The sequence below is a fragment of the Diadema antillarum genome, unplaced genomic scaffold (genome assembly GCF_040938485.1).
Source record: "Diadema antillarum isolate AM-2024a unplaced genomic scaffold, OU_Dant_1.0 seq00000764_RagTag, whole genome shotgun sequence".
NCBI lineage: Eukaryota > Metazoa > Echinodermata > Echinoidea > Diadematoida > Diadematidae > Diadema > Diadema antillarum.
In genome coordinates, this window is record NW_027271654.1 from 526460 (window position 1) to 542500 (window position 16041).

The 16041-nt window shown below is 40.8% G+C and overlaps 1 protein-coding gene and 2 pseudogenes across 1 annotated transcript; all 3 read left to right on the forward strand.

Annotated features, from left to right (window-relative positions):
- Positions 1 to 16041, forward strand: part of LOC139738670 (long-chain-fatty-acid--CoA ligase 5-like) — a 60489-nt pseudogene that overhangs the window by 24186 nt on the left and 20262 nt on the right.
- On the forward strand, positions 3031 to 6854 carry LOC139738672 (tubulin alpha-1D chain-like; annotated as a pseudogene).
- LOC139738671 (tubulin alpha-1 chain-like) lies at positions 8989 to 13609 on the forward strand. The gene is made up of 4 exons (XM_071649284.1): positions 8989 to 9250; positions 10855 to 11077; positions 11624 to 11772; positions 12501 to 13609. The coding sequence occupies exons 1-4, from the start codon at positions 9248 to 9250 to the stop codon at positions 13482 to 13484; spliced, it is 1359 nt and encodes a 452-aa protein (XP_071505385.1). The 5' UTR covers positions 8989 to 9247; the 3' UTR covers positions 13485 to 13609.

The window sequence follows — 16041 nt, forward strand, 5'->3', positions numbered from 1 at the left end:
AAATAGACTCCTATTTGCATTCTCAACACCCTGGAGATTCATATACCTGTATTGTCTATTCACAAACATGGTACATTCCGTGTCGGGCTTTAGAAAATCGAAATATCATTAGGCATTATAGTTAATGCGGTAATATATGTATAAGCACTAAAGGTTATCTGTAAATCAGCTGTTTAGAGACAACATGTGACCTATGATCATTAAGTTGATTCGTAACGTTTATGTAGTGTGGTGTACTGTGAGTGTCAGAAGAATAACAAACGGTCACTGAACACAACTGTCTTAAACCGGGCGCGTATCAAAAAGACGTGCTTGATGTGCTTAGTGGCAAATCTCAGCTGATCTCAGTTCATCCGCTAAGGATCATGTCTGATGTATCGCCATCATGATTTGCGACTATCTACAGTCCATATGGAGCTCCTATGTTCGTTGTACATTGTAATGAGGCACTAGTAAAATTTATGACAGCCACGACGTACAAATACCATTAATGTATTGAAAGTATACCAGCATTATTTTCGGCAGTAATAGTGCACGATAATCATGTGATGAAATACCCTAATTAAGCGAAATAACAACAACAAACGACCCACAGGAAAAAACAAACAAACAAACAAACAAGCAGACAAGCAAATAAACAAACAATAGCAAAGACTCGACGATTTGGGCTCTTTTCGTGCACCTTAACTGAATTAAATGGAATTGAATTTCAATTTATATTTTGTACAATTCAGAACAAAACACAATTAGCTGGCTGTCAGGCAGAAGACATCACTTGTGCTCAGTGAGATATTCAACCGTGATGGGCGTGGCACAGGTTGTTCACTAGGTATGCGGAATGACGATATACAGCTGTACACTGATTTGTTTTTGTTTTTTGTTTTTTATTACACTGATAAATGATTGACGGATTGGCTTCGCTACGCGCCGGTACCCATTTATGAACAGTCCTTCACACTAAAACAGGAATGCAAATCGCGCACTTCCACAGAAGTTCAAGAGCAACGCTGTCGAATATCGTAACGACAACGTGAGCTGCTTTCACCTTGCGACATTCAGGTTATCTTTTATTTTCTTTCTCAACCTTCAAAATGGTGAGTATTCACTCAATTTTCTTCGTGGTCAGTGTAAAGATACAATATTATTATACCATGTTCAAATTGATATAGAGCTAAATCGGGTAAAGAGGGAGTTTCGTCAATATCGGGCATATCATAACATTATGAAATTGTTTAAAGTTTCATAATATTATGCTTTCTGCTAATACAAGCAAAGAGGCGATGATGTAATGACTTTTCAATATTGTCCCAATGGCTAGTACACAAAACAATATCGTGTATGGTCGAATTTCTAAGATGTAGCAATAACAACCCTTTTTCCCCTGGAATCCATCGTCGCTGGTTTATTACAAGTCTACAATAATTTCATGCAGAGGATACTCTTGTTATCGATTTCTTATCAAATTGGAAATTTAGTGAAGCGTTCATTACAGTTCCAAATGGGACTGTGATCTGGTAAACCTAATGTGGGAAAACATTGGAAACTTTGAAATTCCATAATCATACAATATTACTTTATGTCCGATTTTGATGACAATTTCCATTGGTTTTTTTTTCTAATCCTATTCCATGTGTGAATTGCATCGCAGATAATGTACACTCTGTAAGAATAGTGATCTTTCTCGTGTTTTACAGTGCATATTGTACACTCTTGATAGCTTTCTATTCTGTGGGCTGTGTGTTGATCATTAAAAGGGATATAATGGCCACATTTCGTGGAAGTTCCCCCTAAATCAAGGTTTGGGTGAATGTATATGATAGAACGTAATAAGCAGTTTCACATTGCCGAATGATAGTCTCGTTGAGATTGAGATTGAGGCAGTCTCGTTGAGATTGAGATTGCGTATGATCTGAATGTATAATAGTAGGCCCCTTAAGAAAGATTATGATATGGGAAGTAAAATTTGCCAGTATATAGGATTTACATATCGACCAAAAAGGAAAAAAGAAGAAGCAAGACATATCAGGTAATGTTTTAGAAATTATCCATTTCACTTTTGTTAGCTTGTTTAAGCAATACGCCCTTGTAGTTTGCGTTTTGTTGCATGATCGAATGCCTATCTTGTAGTTGGATCATTAGTAGACAAAAAGTGCGAGGATAAGTCATATCATGATGTAGCGATTAGTGTAGACATCTTTCATAACACAGTTATACTGCCACGTCATAATATTGTTGAAACCATGCACATAATATTATATTCACTTTAGTATACCCTCAGAAGACAATACATAACGGTACGTTTCGTCTCCAGTTCAGTGCATGCAAACCGAAAAAAAGAAGAACTCGTCACGGTATTGTTCAGAACCACCGCCCCCATAAAAGAGAGAGAGAGAAAGAGAGAGAGAGAGAGAAACAACGAAAGAAAGAAAAGAAAAATAAAGCGTGAAAATAAGGGAAATGAACAAACAACTACGAAAAAGCACAATTAAAAATCCCCTCTTTGTTCGCTTGAAATGCATAATATGAGCGGGAAAAACACACACACCAAAAGCTTGTCGAGGTGCACAAGCACCAATTTGATTGTATCGTTCTTCATGGCCATCAACATGCACTGAATTCCGCTCAGTCAAATATAAAAATGGACCCAAGTATGGATAGCTATAATAGCCGGTAAATAGCGTGTTTTCGGGATAGATATTGTTTCGCATCAATATGGTTGTGCTGTAGGATACCTTTTCGTTATCTCTTTCTTCCCCCGTTGATCTGAGCAAAGGAGCATGACGATAATTGCATAGTGTGCTGCAATGGAATGCCTTGTTTTATATCAGCTGTATTTTAAAGTACTCTACTGCCAATTCGGCAAAGATAAAAATGCGAAGGCATAAGCGACTATTGCACAGTACAATGACAAGAGTATACTATATACAGTAGTATCAGATCACCAAATTTTGTAAAAATAACCAATATTGAACTATATATAACTACTGAATACAGGAGCTGATTCTTATCCTTTTCCGTTTTACAGCGCGAATGTATCTCAGTCCATGTTGGTCAGGCCGGTGTCCAGATCGGCAACGCATGCTGGGAGTTGTACTGCCTTGAGCACGGCATCCAGCCCGATGGTCAGATGCCTTCTGACAAGACCATCGGAGGAGGTGACGACTCCTTCAACACCTTCTTCAGCGAGACTGGAGCAGGCAAGCACGTTCCACGTGCCGTGTTCGTCGACCTCGAACCATCCGTAATCGGTAAATTTACGTATTTCTTTCCTCTTCTTGTCTTGATGGTCAGTCACATCTGTCTCCGATATTTTCTATCCATTTAACGTTTGTTTACATTTTTATGACTACTTAGTATGACAATTTAATTGAATATAGTATGTTGCAATCATAGAAATATGAAATGGTGCTGATGACTTAGATAGCTTAGTGATTGTAACAATCACATTATCATTATCAATTTATACCGATTTGATGTCTCTAACCTAGTTGTCTTGGATAAGATCATCATCATTATTTTTGTAGCTGTACTTTATGATATTGACAGGAGAAGAAATATTATGATTATCCTGGTCCCATCCATGTATTTACAATAATTGTGCAAAAAGGTCTCTTGAAAATATATCAGCACCAAAAGTATTATAAAACGTCATGCAATTGTGATGTACTCCAGATGAGGTACGAACCGGGACCTATCGTCAGCTGTTCCACCCCGAGCAGCTGATCACTGGCAAGGAGGATGCCGCCAACAACTACGCCCGTGGCCACTACACAGTGGGCAAGGAGCATATTGACAATGTGCTGGATCGCATCAGAAAGCTGGTAGGCAATGAGATGTTTTGAAAACGTTTGACCATAATTGTAGTTAATGGTCAAGTTTTGCATGATTATATTCGATACCCTGTTTGTTTAAGTATGACATGTAATTCATAACGCCCCTTTCAAGGCAGGTGTATAAGTGATTATATCGGTATAGGGAAGCTGAACATTTATATAGTTCTAGTATAGGTAGAATGTATGTGTACGCCGTACTCAGTTGGGCTGGAATGTTCCACAAGAAAGGAGTGTAATGAGTGCACAGAGGGTGCAGGTTAGATGGTTGAGATCGAGATGATACATGATTACGTTCTGAAACACTCTGAGCATCACGAATTTGGGAAAAGACGTTATCATGAAACAGCAAGAACAAAGAACAAAACAAAACCGAAATAACAAACACAAATTGTCTATAGAGCTAGCGAAATAGCCACTCAACAATCAAGGGACGACTAGTAGGAGACAGGAATAATCTAATCACACGTGATTTTACGTGAATGTCCTCTAAATCTCGTGGTTTTTTTTCGGCTGGTGTGTCTCTGTATACAGGGGTGCGTCGGATCTGTTGTTATTTGCTTCCCCGTGTCACACTCCCTTGCTCATTAACAGAGACTGATTCTGAGTGGGATGGGTTGGGGATGGGGGCATTATTTAAACACTGAACCATGATAGAATAGAATAGATGCTAAACAATTAAAGTACAGTCACATGTGTATTGACCAAATCTGAAGCTAACACAGTTTTGTTTGCTCTGTTCAATCATGCAGTTTGTTTTCTGATCTATTGATTCATTTGGTATTAGTCTTCGGTTGTGATTTAGATTTCGTGTTTGATTTTGGTTTGGTCGCTATTCTAAAGAAAAGTAAAAGAACAAAACCAAAACAAAAATTTGAATCAAATTGCAAAGCTTTTTAGGGGAAATTGAGTGAATGAGTCTGAACAAAAGCAGCTTGTTGCTTCAGTTATAAAGAAATAAGCGCACTACCTATATGACGCCGTAAAAGAACAAAAACCAGTCGTATGTATAGACGATCTGCAAATAACGGTCTATTCAATTTCCGGTTGTCACGCGTCACAGTCGACAGACTACCTTATAGCAGGGAGGTGGAAGATCTCTCTTCCACCTCCCTGCTTATATCACACAGCCGTCCCCTGCCGTTGTCATTTACATGTTGTGGATATAATTGTTGAGGAATAGCCTTCAAGTGGGCGTGGTCTTGATATCTTCCCGAATTTGCAAATTTTCCGTCGCGTGACGTTAACTTTGAAAAAACCTCCCAGGTCAGCTATTTCAAAACACCACCTCCATAACTACCACCACTGCCAACATCATCGGCAACAACAACAGGAACAACAACAACAAACACCAATGTTGCCAATGTCTACACTTGTGTACAATCGATTAAAATTTTTAGATTTGCCGTTGTGTACAATTGTGTGAAACTTTGATAGTTTGTGAGTTTGATAACAGAGATAAAGTGAGATATCCGGTGGAATACAATGCAGTATGATTTTGATGTCCATGGTGGTAAAAGGTGGCAAACCCAGGAGCAAGCTTTGCTCCTTCAGCTGTCTCATGCATGTTACCAATCAACCATAAAAATTCTCACTCAAATTGTGGCAACGTGCAATTGAAAATGATGTTAGTATAGTTTGGAAGGAGCAATTTTCAATAATTGACTCTGCTCTAAATTTCTCGAAGGTCAATAAATAGATCAAAACTCACTTAACCATCACAGAAACTTTTTTTTTTCTGTATAAATCGATATCCTGATTTTTTCTTTCAGGTGATGTCATTATTTTGTCGGACGTTAGGGATCAAAGGTCGTAGTCACTATCTTGATAATATTTAATGAAATATGTGGAATATACAAGTTCATAGGGCAAAGGTGTCCAAATAAAATTTATTAAATTGGGGAATGATAGGCTACAAGGACAATTCTGTTGACGCGGATTGACTATGCTAGTCATGTTTTTTTAATTTTCAATCTTTACTACAGGCAGACCAGTGTACTGGTCTCCAGGGTTTCCTCATCTTCCACAGCTTCGGTGGTGGCACCGGCTCTGGGTTTTCTTCTCTCCTTATGGAGCGTCTCTCCGTCGACTACGGCAAGAAGTCCAAGCTCGAGTTCGCCATCTACCCGGCTCCTCAAGTGTCAACAGCTGTCGTCGAGCCCTACAATGCAATTTTAACAACTCATACCACTCTGGAGCATTCCGACTGTGCTTTCATGGTCGACAACGAGGCCATCTACGACATCTGCCGTCGTAACCTCGACATCGAGCGTCCGACGTACTCCAACCTGAACCGTCTCATCGGCCAGATTGTTTCGTCGATCACCGCTTCTCTTCGGTTCGATGGAGCTCTGAACGTCGATTTGACAGAGTTCCAGACCAACTTGGTGCCATATCCAAGAATTCATTTCCCCATGGCCACCTACGCTCCAGTCATCTCTGCCGAGAAGGCTCACCATGAGCAGTTGTCCGTTGCCGAGATCACCAACGCCTGCTTCGAGCCTTCCAACCAGATGGTGAAGTGCGACCCACGTCATGGCAAGTACATGGCCTGCTGTCTGCTGTACCGTGGTGATGTCGTCCCCAAGGATGTCAACGCCGCTATCGCTATGATCAAGACCAAGCGCACCATCCAATTCGTCGACTGGTGCCCAACTGGTTTCAAGGTCGGTATCAACTACCAGCCACCAACCGTTGTGCCCGGCGGCGATCTGGCCAAGGTGCAGCGCGCCGTGTGTATGCTGAGCAACACTACCGCCGTTGCTGAGGCCTGGGCTCGTCTTGACCACAAGTTCGACCTGATGTACGCCAAGCGTGCCTTCGTCCACTGGTACGTGGGAGAAGGCATGGAGGAGGGGGAGTTCACTGAGGCTCGTGAGGACCTGGCTGCTCTGGAGAAGGACTACGAGGAGGTCGGTGTCGACTCGGTCGACGGAGAGGGCGAAGACGAAGAAGGAGACGAGTATTAAGATGGCACCGCGTCTCCTCCACAATGATCTGTTGGGAATACGTGCTCATTTATAGTGCTCACAAGACTTTAAACTCAGCTTTCACGACGTAAGCGTACCGCTTGTCTGATATCATCGATAGGGATATGGGTAACAATACCCACTGTGTGTGAACTCTCATATCTAGCAGTTCTTATCCATGGATGAGCATCAAAATGAAAATGTGGCAATATTTCGAGCATCTGTCTGTCTGAGACTTGTGATAATAAATCTGTTATTTCAGTTTCAGTTTTAGATTTGGGAGTTGTGGAAATTATCATGACAAATCAACAACGTCCACATCGAAATATGAGATGATTAAAAGAAAGGTATTACTTATGATTTCATGTATACGCGAATATACGTTTTATCATATCATCATAATGGAGGAGACCATTGCAAATACATGTAAGCAGTTAACCTGACTGAGCGAGCATAGAGTTTAAGATTACCGTTAAGTTTTCTTTTATTTTTAGATAGGACTACCCATAGCGTAGTATTAAATGTCTTTGATTGAACCTCCCAAAACAATCAAGTAAGTAAGCAAACGAACAAACAAACAAATAAACGAATAAATATTATTTACGTCTAGAACTGTGTTGTTTCGTTTTATGACATGAACCAGCATAGATATTATGCTCTCAAATACATTCCCAACATGCAATTAATTGTTTGTGAGGAATTGTACGTGTATATGGTGTATTCTTTCCTGTTTTTAGTTGTTGGTTTTTTGTTTGTGTGTGGGGAGGAGGGGTGAAAGAGATTATGTAGATCCACATAGATAGATAGATAGATAGATAGCTAGCTAGATAGATAGATGGATGGATAGATAGATAGATGTATAGATAGATAGATAGATGGATAAATACATAGATAGATAGATGGATAGATAGATAGATAGATAGATGGATAGATAGATAGAGTGAGTGAGTGAGAAAGGAAGAGAGAGAGAGAGAGAGAGAAGGAGAGTAAGGGAGAGAATGTGATGTGATCGATATGAAGTATTTGCTTCCTTGTATTTGAATTTGGTGTAATCAGATTTTGCCAGCCCTAATGCATCAGAGCATTAGCGTGTAACGAATATCTTTCAACTGTCAGTAATGGTGGGCGTTGTACAGGATTTGTCTGAATACAGTGGATTTCCTCCTGATGCCACAAACTTAACTGCTGCCAACGTTAACAAAAAATTGGTGTGGATCCCTTACTTTTAAATTGTTTGTCGCTTTGCTATTGCTTATACGCTCTATGTAAAGTAGCATCACCAAGGCATATTCTGCTGAACAGGCTCCTTAAGATGGTTTCTGAATGTGTACACCCGCAGCAAGAGGTGGGACAGGATCCCACCTCCCTGCCTGTAGTATCATTTATATTAAGTATATTCAAATGTGCTTTGATTAATCTCCAAATATGTAACTGCCTTCTTCTATCTACATTCATCAATATTTACAATCCTACACAGAGCTGGTCTAACAAAAGTATTCATGCTCCTGTACTCTTTCTTCTACTCCTGATTTCACAGTGCTATGCATTTTACAGCTTTGTTTATCAACTATGGCAACTGCAGAGCCATATTCCGTGGGAAGTGAGTTCTTTTGTTGACATTTTATCCACTGGCATACAATATTCATCTCCTCTCTGCTATCAGCTCCCATAGACTTGCCTAGGTGTCAGCCCTGCTAGGTGTGCAGTTGGATAGGGAACGTTCTGCTGCTACAGTTAGTCCTTCGTCGATAAACCAAGGGCTTTCTTCTTTCACGCCATGGTCTCAAGCCTTGTCATGTCCATTGACGCGCATACCTGTAGTTATGCCTATGTGAGCATGAAGTAGTGATTCATGAGTGTGGTATTTCTCATGGTTTACTCTGACAACACAGGGTTTTCTCGCCTCGAGTTTACACAACATAATAAAGTGGACACGCTAGCGTTGTCAGGTCGAGAATCTCGCGAATAAATCGACCACTTTACTTCAGCATGCGAATTTTATGCATACCTTTCATTTAGGGAACTTAAAAGATTCCTTGAGTAACACACTCGAACGACTTTGCAGCAGCCATTATGTCTAAAGCAAGACAGAATCTTTTAAATCTTAACGATATCCAGTACTTTTAAAAAAGTCAGTGTTCAAAGAAAATCAGTGGAGAGCTCTGAACCGTGATGCAAACCCCTCTTTGCCCTACCTCTCTGGGCAAGTCACACACAGCTCCCTATCTGACTGTCTGTGTACAACAATCCGCACACTTGGTGGGCAGCTTTCTGAACGCACTGAACCGCAACTTTCCGCGCTGGGCGTGGCAGTGCGTGCATGGCAAGTGAGCAAATCGACGAAGCTCTTTTAAAAGCGCCAGCGCCCGTTCTCGAAAATCATAGTGACGTCTGCTGGTTCACCTTAAGACATTGCAGTCGTATTAGCTCTTCCCTCTAGCCATCAAAATGGTAAGTATATGTTCATTGAACTAACACATTCTATTCCGGAAGCATATGCCAGCACTTAATTCATTGTTTTTAGATGAAACGTAATGTTTGTTTGTCTTTATGGACGATTCTAGTCGAATTTCCACATCAGTATAAAACCCTGTGCGATAGACATGCCCCCTGTACAAAACCTTTGGGCTATGATAGTACCTACCAGCAAAAGTCTCAATGGCTCCTAATACTTGCCTATAATATAACAATGGTGTGCAAGGCTCCCCGCCTAGCAGGCGACGAGTGATACAGCGAAAAAAAAACTTATTGTATTACCGAATTAAAGCAAGTGGGTTAAAGGGGGTGCTCATAAGTAAATAGCATTCAGAGTCTCAATAAAAGACTGTAATAGTAAACTTATAATTCGAGTTCTCGTCAAGTGGCGTTCAATACACACGCCATTGTTGAATGCACGACACATGTCGGGCTAATATGAATGATTGGAATTTCATAGTGTCTTGTTTTTTGTTTCGCTGTTCGTTTGTTTGCTTGACTGTTTGTTATTTTAGGGGGATCTTAATATGTTTAAGTCACCAAGTCAAAGAAAGAGACGTTTATTGTGCACTATTAACAGGCATTAAAAACCTCGTTCTTGTTCTTCAGTAGCTATCTTTCCTTTATATATACATATATATATATATATATATATATATATATAATATATATATATATATACATATATGTATGTGTGTATGTATATATATATATAAATATAAATATATAATTGGGTTATAACTAAGACGACTGTGCGATTTCAGCAATTCTCTTTTCATCTCGGCCGGGGACTGGAACGATCTAGATATCTTGTCTTTAGCGCCGGTGATTTCTGGTGTAAGACGTAAATTATCTATAGAAAGAGTGCGGTCCTGTCAAGGTATCACTCTACTAAATCGACTTTTCGAGCAGTGTCTTTATCATTATCTGTACTTTCTTTGGCTGAGAAGCCTTCTCAGAAAACAAGAGTTGGACTGACCAGAAATACAACGTTAACCCGATAAGAACCAGATTGATTTCGTATGGGTTAAGGGACAACAGATAGGGAATTTCTTGTTTTTTTTTTTCAAAAAAGTGGAGAAAAGGAAAAGTGAAAGGAGGTGTAGATGATGAGAGGAAAATGTAGACTGACATACGTGAAAAGCAAAAAATCAACAAAAAATAAATACAATAAAAGGACGAACAATAGTAGTTATAACAGTGGTTAGATATTTAGTCAGCAAACATTACAAATCTCGAAAATAGATACAAGTGGATCATGCAGCAACAACGATTCTAGTTTGGATGTTTGGTTTTTGGGGGTTTTTTTGGTACCTTGATATAACCCTTTCTGAGGAATCTTTACTGGGATTTTAATCGTACAAAAGACTGTTGTCATACCTATATCACTTTCATCACACTCTCGTCAATCTCTTTTACTATCACAGTAGATGGGGGCAGGGTTGAAAGCTATTGTTCCATGATATATTTGCTATTTATACTCAAATTGATAGTTTGATTATGCTTTGTCATATTGATTGTGACTGGTGAATAGGAATTCCAAGATTACTGATCGTCACTGTTTTTTCTTCTTTGAATAGCGTGAATGTATCTCAGTCCACATCGGTCAAGCCGGTGTCCAGATCGGCAATGCATGCTGGGAGTTGTACTGCCTTGAGCACGGCATCCAGCCCGATGGCCAGATGCCTTCTGACAAGACCATCGGAGGAGGTGACGACTCCTTCAACACCTTCTTTAGCGAGACTGGAGCAGGCAAGCACGTTCCACGTGCCGTGTTCGTCGACCTCGAACCATCCGTGGTCGGTGAGTGCGAATAATTTTCGAGATGATGACTGTTAGTGTTCATGCAAACAAATTTTGCAGATTTTTTTCGTATTCATTTTTAAAGAATATAAAAGCCAGATAAAGCCCATGATTGTAAAGGAAAGTACCGAATATGTCTTTTAAAGTACCAAAGTCTATAATATTTTCCTCAATGAAAATAGGAACTTGCTCTTTATTGATACCATAATCCCGTTAAAGTGCATGTTCAACGCTTGTGGTCTTAAGAACATTTAATAGTATACTATGAAATGTTCTTCAGACCATAGAACCTTCTGGGAACAGTGATTGTTGGTTTAAGAGATGCTAGGATAGTAGACGAAGGAGAATAGGGGGTTTATGAAATAGTATTTTATTGTTTGGTCATGGTAGGATAGCAGTATAGTACTTGCAGTTGCAATGATGTAGAGGCTGAATTGGGAATGCTAGTAGCTGGCAGCAGTGGTAGTAACACAGAAAATCACACAAACATTTATGTTTCATGTTTTCATGATACAAAATGCATTTGGGTTTCCTTTTCTTTTTCAGATGAGGTTCGAACGGGGACCTACCGTCAGCTGTTCCACCCCGAGCAGCTGATCACTGGCAAAGAGGATGCCGCCAACAACTACGCCCGTGGCCACTACACGGTGGGCAAGGAACTCATCGACCAAGTTCTAGACCGCATCAGAAAGCTGGTAGGTATACTAGCAATCTGAGATTCTGAAAATTATGTTACAATGATACTTATACATATGGTATTGATGGAGATGACTGTGAAGACGATTACGATGATTATGAAATTATTTTAGGTATTCCTGTCATTAATGATTAAAATTATGATAATCTTGATCATGTGCAACTGTATAAGTAGAACAGACAAGGAAGATGAAGGTGGAACAAAAAGACTGAAAGTGTAGACTTCAACATATCCCTGATATGTTTCGTGGTATATGGTTTGCTGAATAGGCCTGGACCCTTGTGATTTGCTCCCTCAACCCTTTCGTACCTTTTTATCCTCTAGAAAGCAGAAAAAGAATTATCATTTTATCAAACGCGTTATCTTGTGGTAAACGTCGGCTTGCAACAACAAAGTGAAATGAGTTCAGTTTAAGTAATGACAGCCCTTTCACTACCGCTTGCACTTAATGGCTGTTTCTCTCTTTACCAGCGAGTACATTGTGCAAGCATTGTGAACATGGTTTGGTAGAAAGACGAGACTGGGAGTTTTTGTGCGATTGTGTCCGCCATTGGTCGAATGTTCAAGTGTAGAAGTGGATAAATGTAGATAAAATTGAATAAGTTGTTCAAAATTATATAGTAGGAAAATATTTTGTACTTTAGAGTTATAGTGTTAAGGTTAATCCTGTTTTCCTAGTGAAGAAAAAGCTCAGTATTCCTACCTTTTCCTCTCTTTTTTTCCCAGGCGGACCAGTGTACTGGTCTCCAGGGCTTCCTTCTCTTTCACAGCTTCGGTGGTGGCACCGGCTCTGGGTTTTCTTCTCTCCTCATGGAGCGACTCTCTGTTGACTACGGCAAGAAATCCAAGCTTGAGTTCGCCATCTACCCAGCCCCTCAGGTGTCAACGGCGGTGGTCGAGCCTTACAACTCAGTTTTGACCACCCATACCACCCTGGAGCACTCTGACTGTGCCTTTATGGTCGACAACGAGGCCATCTACGACATCTGCCGTCGTAACCTCGACATCGAACGTCCGACGTACACCAACCTGAACCGTCTCATCGGCCAGATTGTCTCGTCAATCACCGCTTCTCTTCGGTTCGATGGAGCTCTAAACGTCGATCTGACGGAGTTCCAGACCAACTTGGTGCCATACCCAAGAATCCATTTCCCCATGGCCACCTACGCTCCCGTCATTTCTGCCGAGAAGGCTTACCATGAGCAGCTGACCGTTGCCGAGATCACCAACGCCTGCTTCGAGCCTGCCAACCAAATGGTGAAGTGCGATCCTCGTCACGGCAAGTACATGGCCTGCTGCCTATTGTTCCGTGGTGATGTCGTCCCCAAGGATGTGAACGCCGCCATCGCTACCATCAAGACAAAGCGCACCATCCAGTTCGTCGACTGGTGTCCAACTGGTTTCAAGGTCGGTATCAACTACCAGCCACCAACCGTTGTGCCCGGCGGCGATCTGGCCAAGGTGCAGCGCGCCGTGTGCATGCTGAGCAACACTACGGCCATCGCTGAGGCCTGGGCCCGTCTTGACCACAAGTTCGACCTGATGTACGCCAAGCGTGCCTTCGTCCACTGGTACGTGGGAGAGGGTATGGAGGAAGGAGAGTTCTCCGAGGCTCGTGAGGATCTGGCTGCTCTGGAGAAGGACTACGAGGAGGTCGGTGTCGACTCTGTCGACGCAGAGGGCGAAGACGAAGAAGGAGACGAGTATTAAAGAGAAGTCCATGGATTCATGTAGAAATACACTAATTTGTCGGGAATATGCTCTCATTTCCGGACTTTCAATTCAGCTTTAGTGATGTCCCCTGTCATCATTGTCCATATCATTGATAATGGCGTAGGCTTATACATTGTGCCACCTTTGGGTGTACTCTCACTCCTAGCAATTCTTATCCATGGATGAACACCCGAATGAGTATGTCGCAATATTTCAAACATCTGTCTGTCTAACACGTCGGATAACAAATCTGTTATTGAGTTTTGGATTATCCATGAAGCCTTTAAGCTGAAATGGCCTTCCAGTAGAAACTTCTGATGGTAAATGAGATTTTTGTCGTAAACTTTAATTTTCCATAGTGAAATTACATGAACGAACATTATGTCAAAACAAAGACCCAACATTATTGATACTGTTTTCGAGGAATTGTCTTTGTTAGAGCATCATCCTTCCGTGTGTAAAGTAACAAGTGTGTGGACGGGATGGAAAGAGATAGATAGACAAATGGATGTATATATATATATATATATATATATATATATATATATTTATTTATTTATATTTGTGTGTGTGTGTATGTGTTCGTGCGTGTTTATATATATATATTTTTTTTTTTGAGAGAGAGAGAGAGGGGGGGGGGGGATGGGGATGGAGAGAGAGATCAAAAGTAAGCGTAAAAAAAATATTACAAAAGCATTCTCTTTGCCGTTCCTTTCTCGGCAAGTCACACAAGGCAAGTCGTCCTATCTGACTCTGTGTATAGCGAGCTGTAAACTCTGACGGACAACGTTCCTGTCTTCCCGTGCTTCAGCATATATTACATCATAAACATATTACAAAGCGTAGTTGTTCCCTACGCGGATCTGCCGTTTCTGTGTTAATAGGGAGCTTTAGATTTTAGACGCGCGGACGTTCAAAGGAAAAAAACATGATCTGAGCTTGCGCAGTAGCGCGCGTAAAGTCAATCTATTTTTAGCTTGCGTCGCCTGAGTTGTTTACTACGCGTACTGGGCTATTTTCACGTCCGCACAGTTTGCGACGTAGAGAGCTACTTCATGCACTGATCATATGGGGGCGCGATTCTATTTTTTATACGTTGCGTCCCAGCGTAATCTAAAGCTACTTTTCCACACGACGCAGGGAGAAGAGAACGTCTAGCGCAAGCGTCGGCTCAAACGTCCGCGCGTCAAAATCTAAAGCTCCCTATTATCGCACATGCGCGCGAGTTATGGCAAACTAGGCATAATGTTAAATTCAAGTATTTAGATGGAAACACTGGACTTGTAGAGTCGACTGATAAAGAATCTGGATATGTTTATCATGTAGATAATTAAGTATTTAAGCCATTGAGAAAGGCTGTGGTTACAGCGGTCGATGTGCATGTCACACTCAAAATTGCAAGGCTTATACCAGCGTGATTAGAGTGTAGAGATATCGAAGCAAGGCAAAATAAAAGAGCGCTTAAATCTATACTGGTGAATGTCTGTAATCGTCCTCGTCTTGTGAGTGTGAAACGCAATGAACTGCGAAGTTACCGTGCTGGTTTTGTGGATGCACGGCGGGAGAGCAAATTGACGAAAAAGTAAAAACTCCATAACACCGCCCGTTCTAAAGAAACCTTATTGAATTCTGCTTGACCCCTCTAGCCATTAAAAGGGTGAGTATAGGCCTACTATTTGTCCGCTGATTTAACGCATTCTATTTCGGAAACATGCCAGCACTGACCGTTCTTAGATGATGAGCAATGTTTGTAAGGGGATCGCCTGGATATAGAGAAAGACTGTGGACTTCAATTTATTTCCAAAATTGCTCATTTTCCTTAATAAAGACACCATTCAGTGGAGGAAAAATGTAAAGGAATGCAGATGGAATGCAAAACTTTCAGTATGAAATGATGTAACATAATTTGACAGCTTCGGGGGTAAATTCTGCTCAATATTTTGTAAAGGGATAATGGTGTTGAGGAAAAAAAAAATCAAAAGGATGTAGAACCCATTACCGTAGCAAAGTTTGTGTAGTTCAGGTTCCCAGAAACAGAACAAGGCAAATCTCAAGCACAATTTAGAACATGTAAAATTACCACAACAGCAACAACAACATCAACGAAACAAGAAATGGCAAAAGACGTAGAGGGGAAAAGGACAGGAAATACTGTGTAAAACACTGAACAGTCGGTGTTTATTTTAGTCAATGGACTGCAGTTTGTCAAATCAGTTGCAATGAAAACCACTCAGCGCTAGAATCACTACGTTGAATAATGATATTACACAGTACCCCCTGCTACAAGTAAGGGATCAGAACCATCAATGGCTATCGTTCGGAAGCTCGGTATAGTGTAGCAGATAGGACGCCTTTCTAGAAATCGGGAGGTCGTTGGTTCGAGCAGGGAGGTGCCAGCCCGAGTATGTATGCCCATGATATGTATCATGGCTAATACTAAAGCACTGATTAATAAGGTGTCTATTTACTTCGATGTAGAACAATTTTTCAATCTGTTGCCATTAAAAACAAACAAACAAACAAACAAACAACCAAACAAGAGTGATTAATTTGA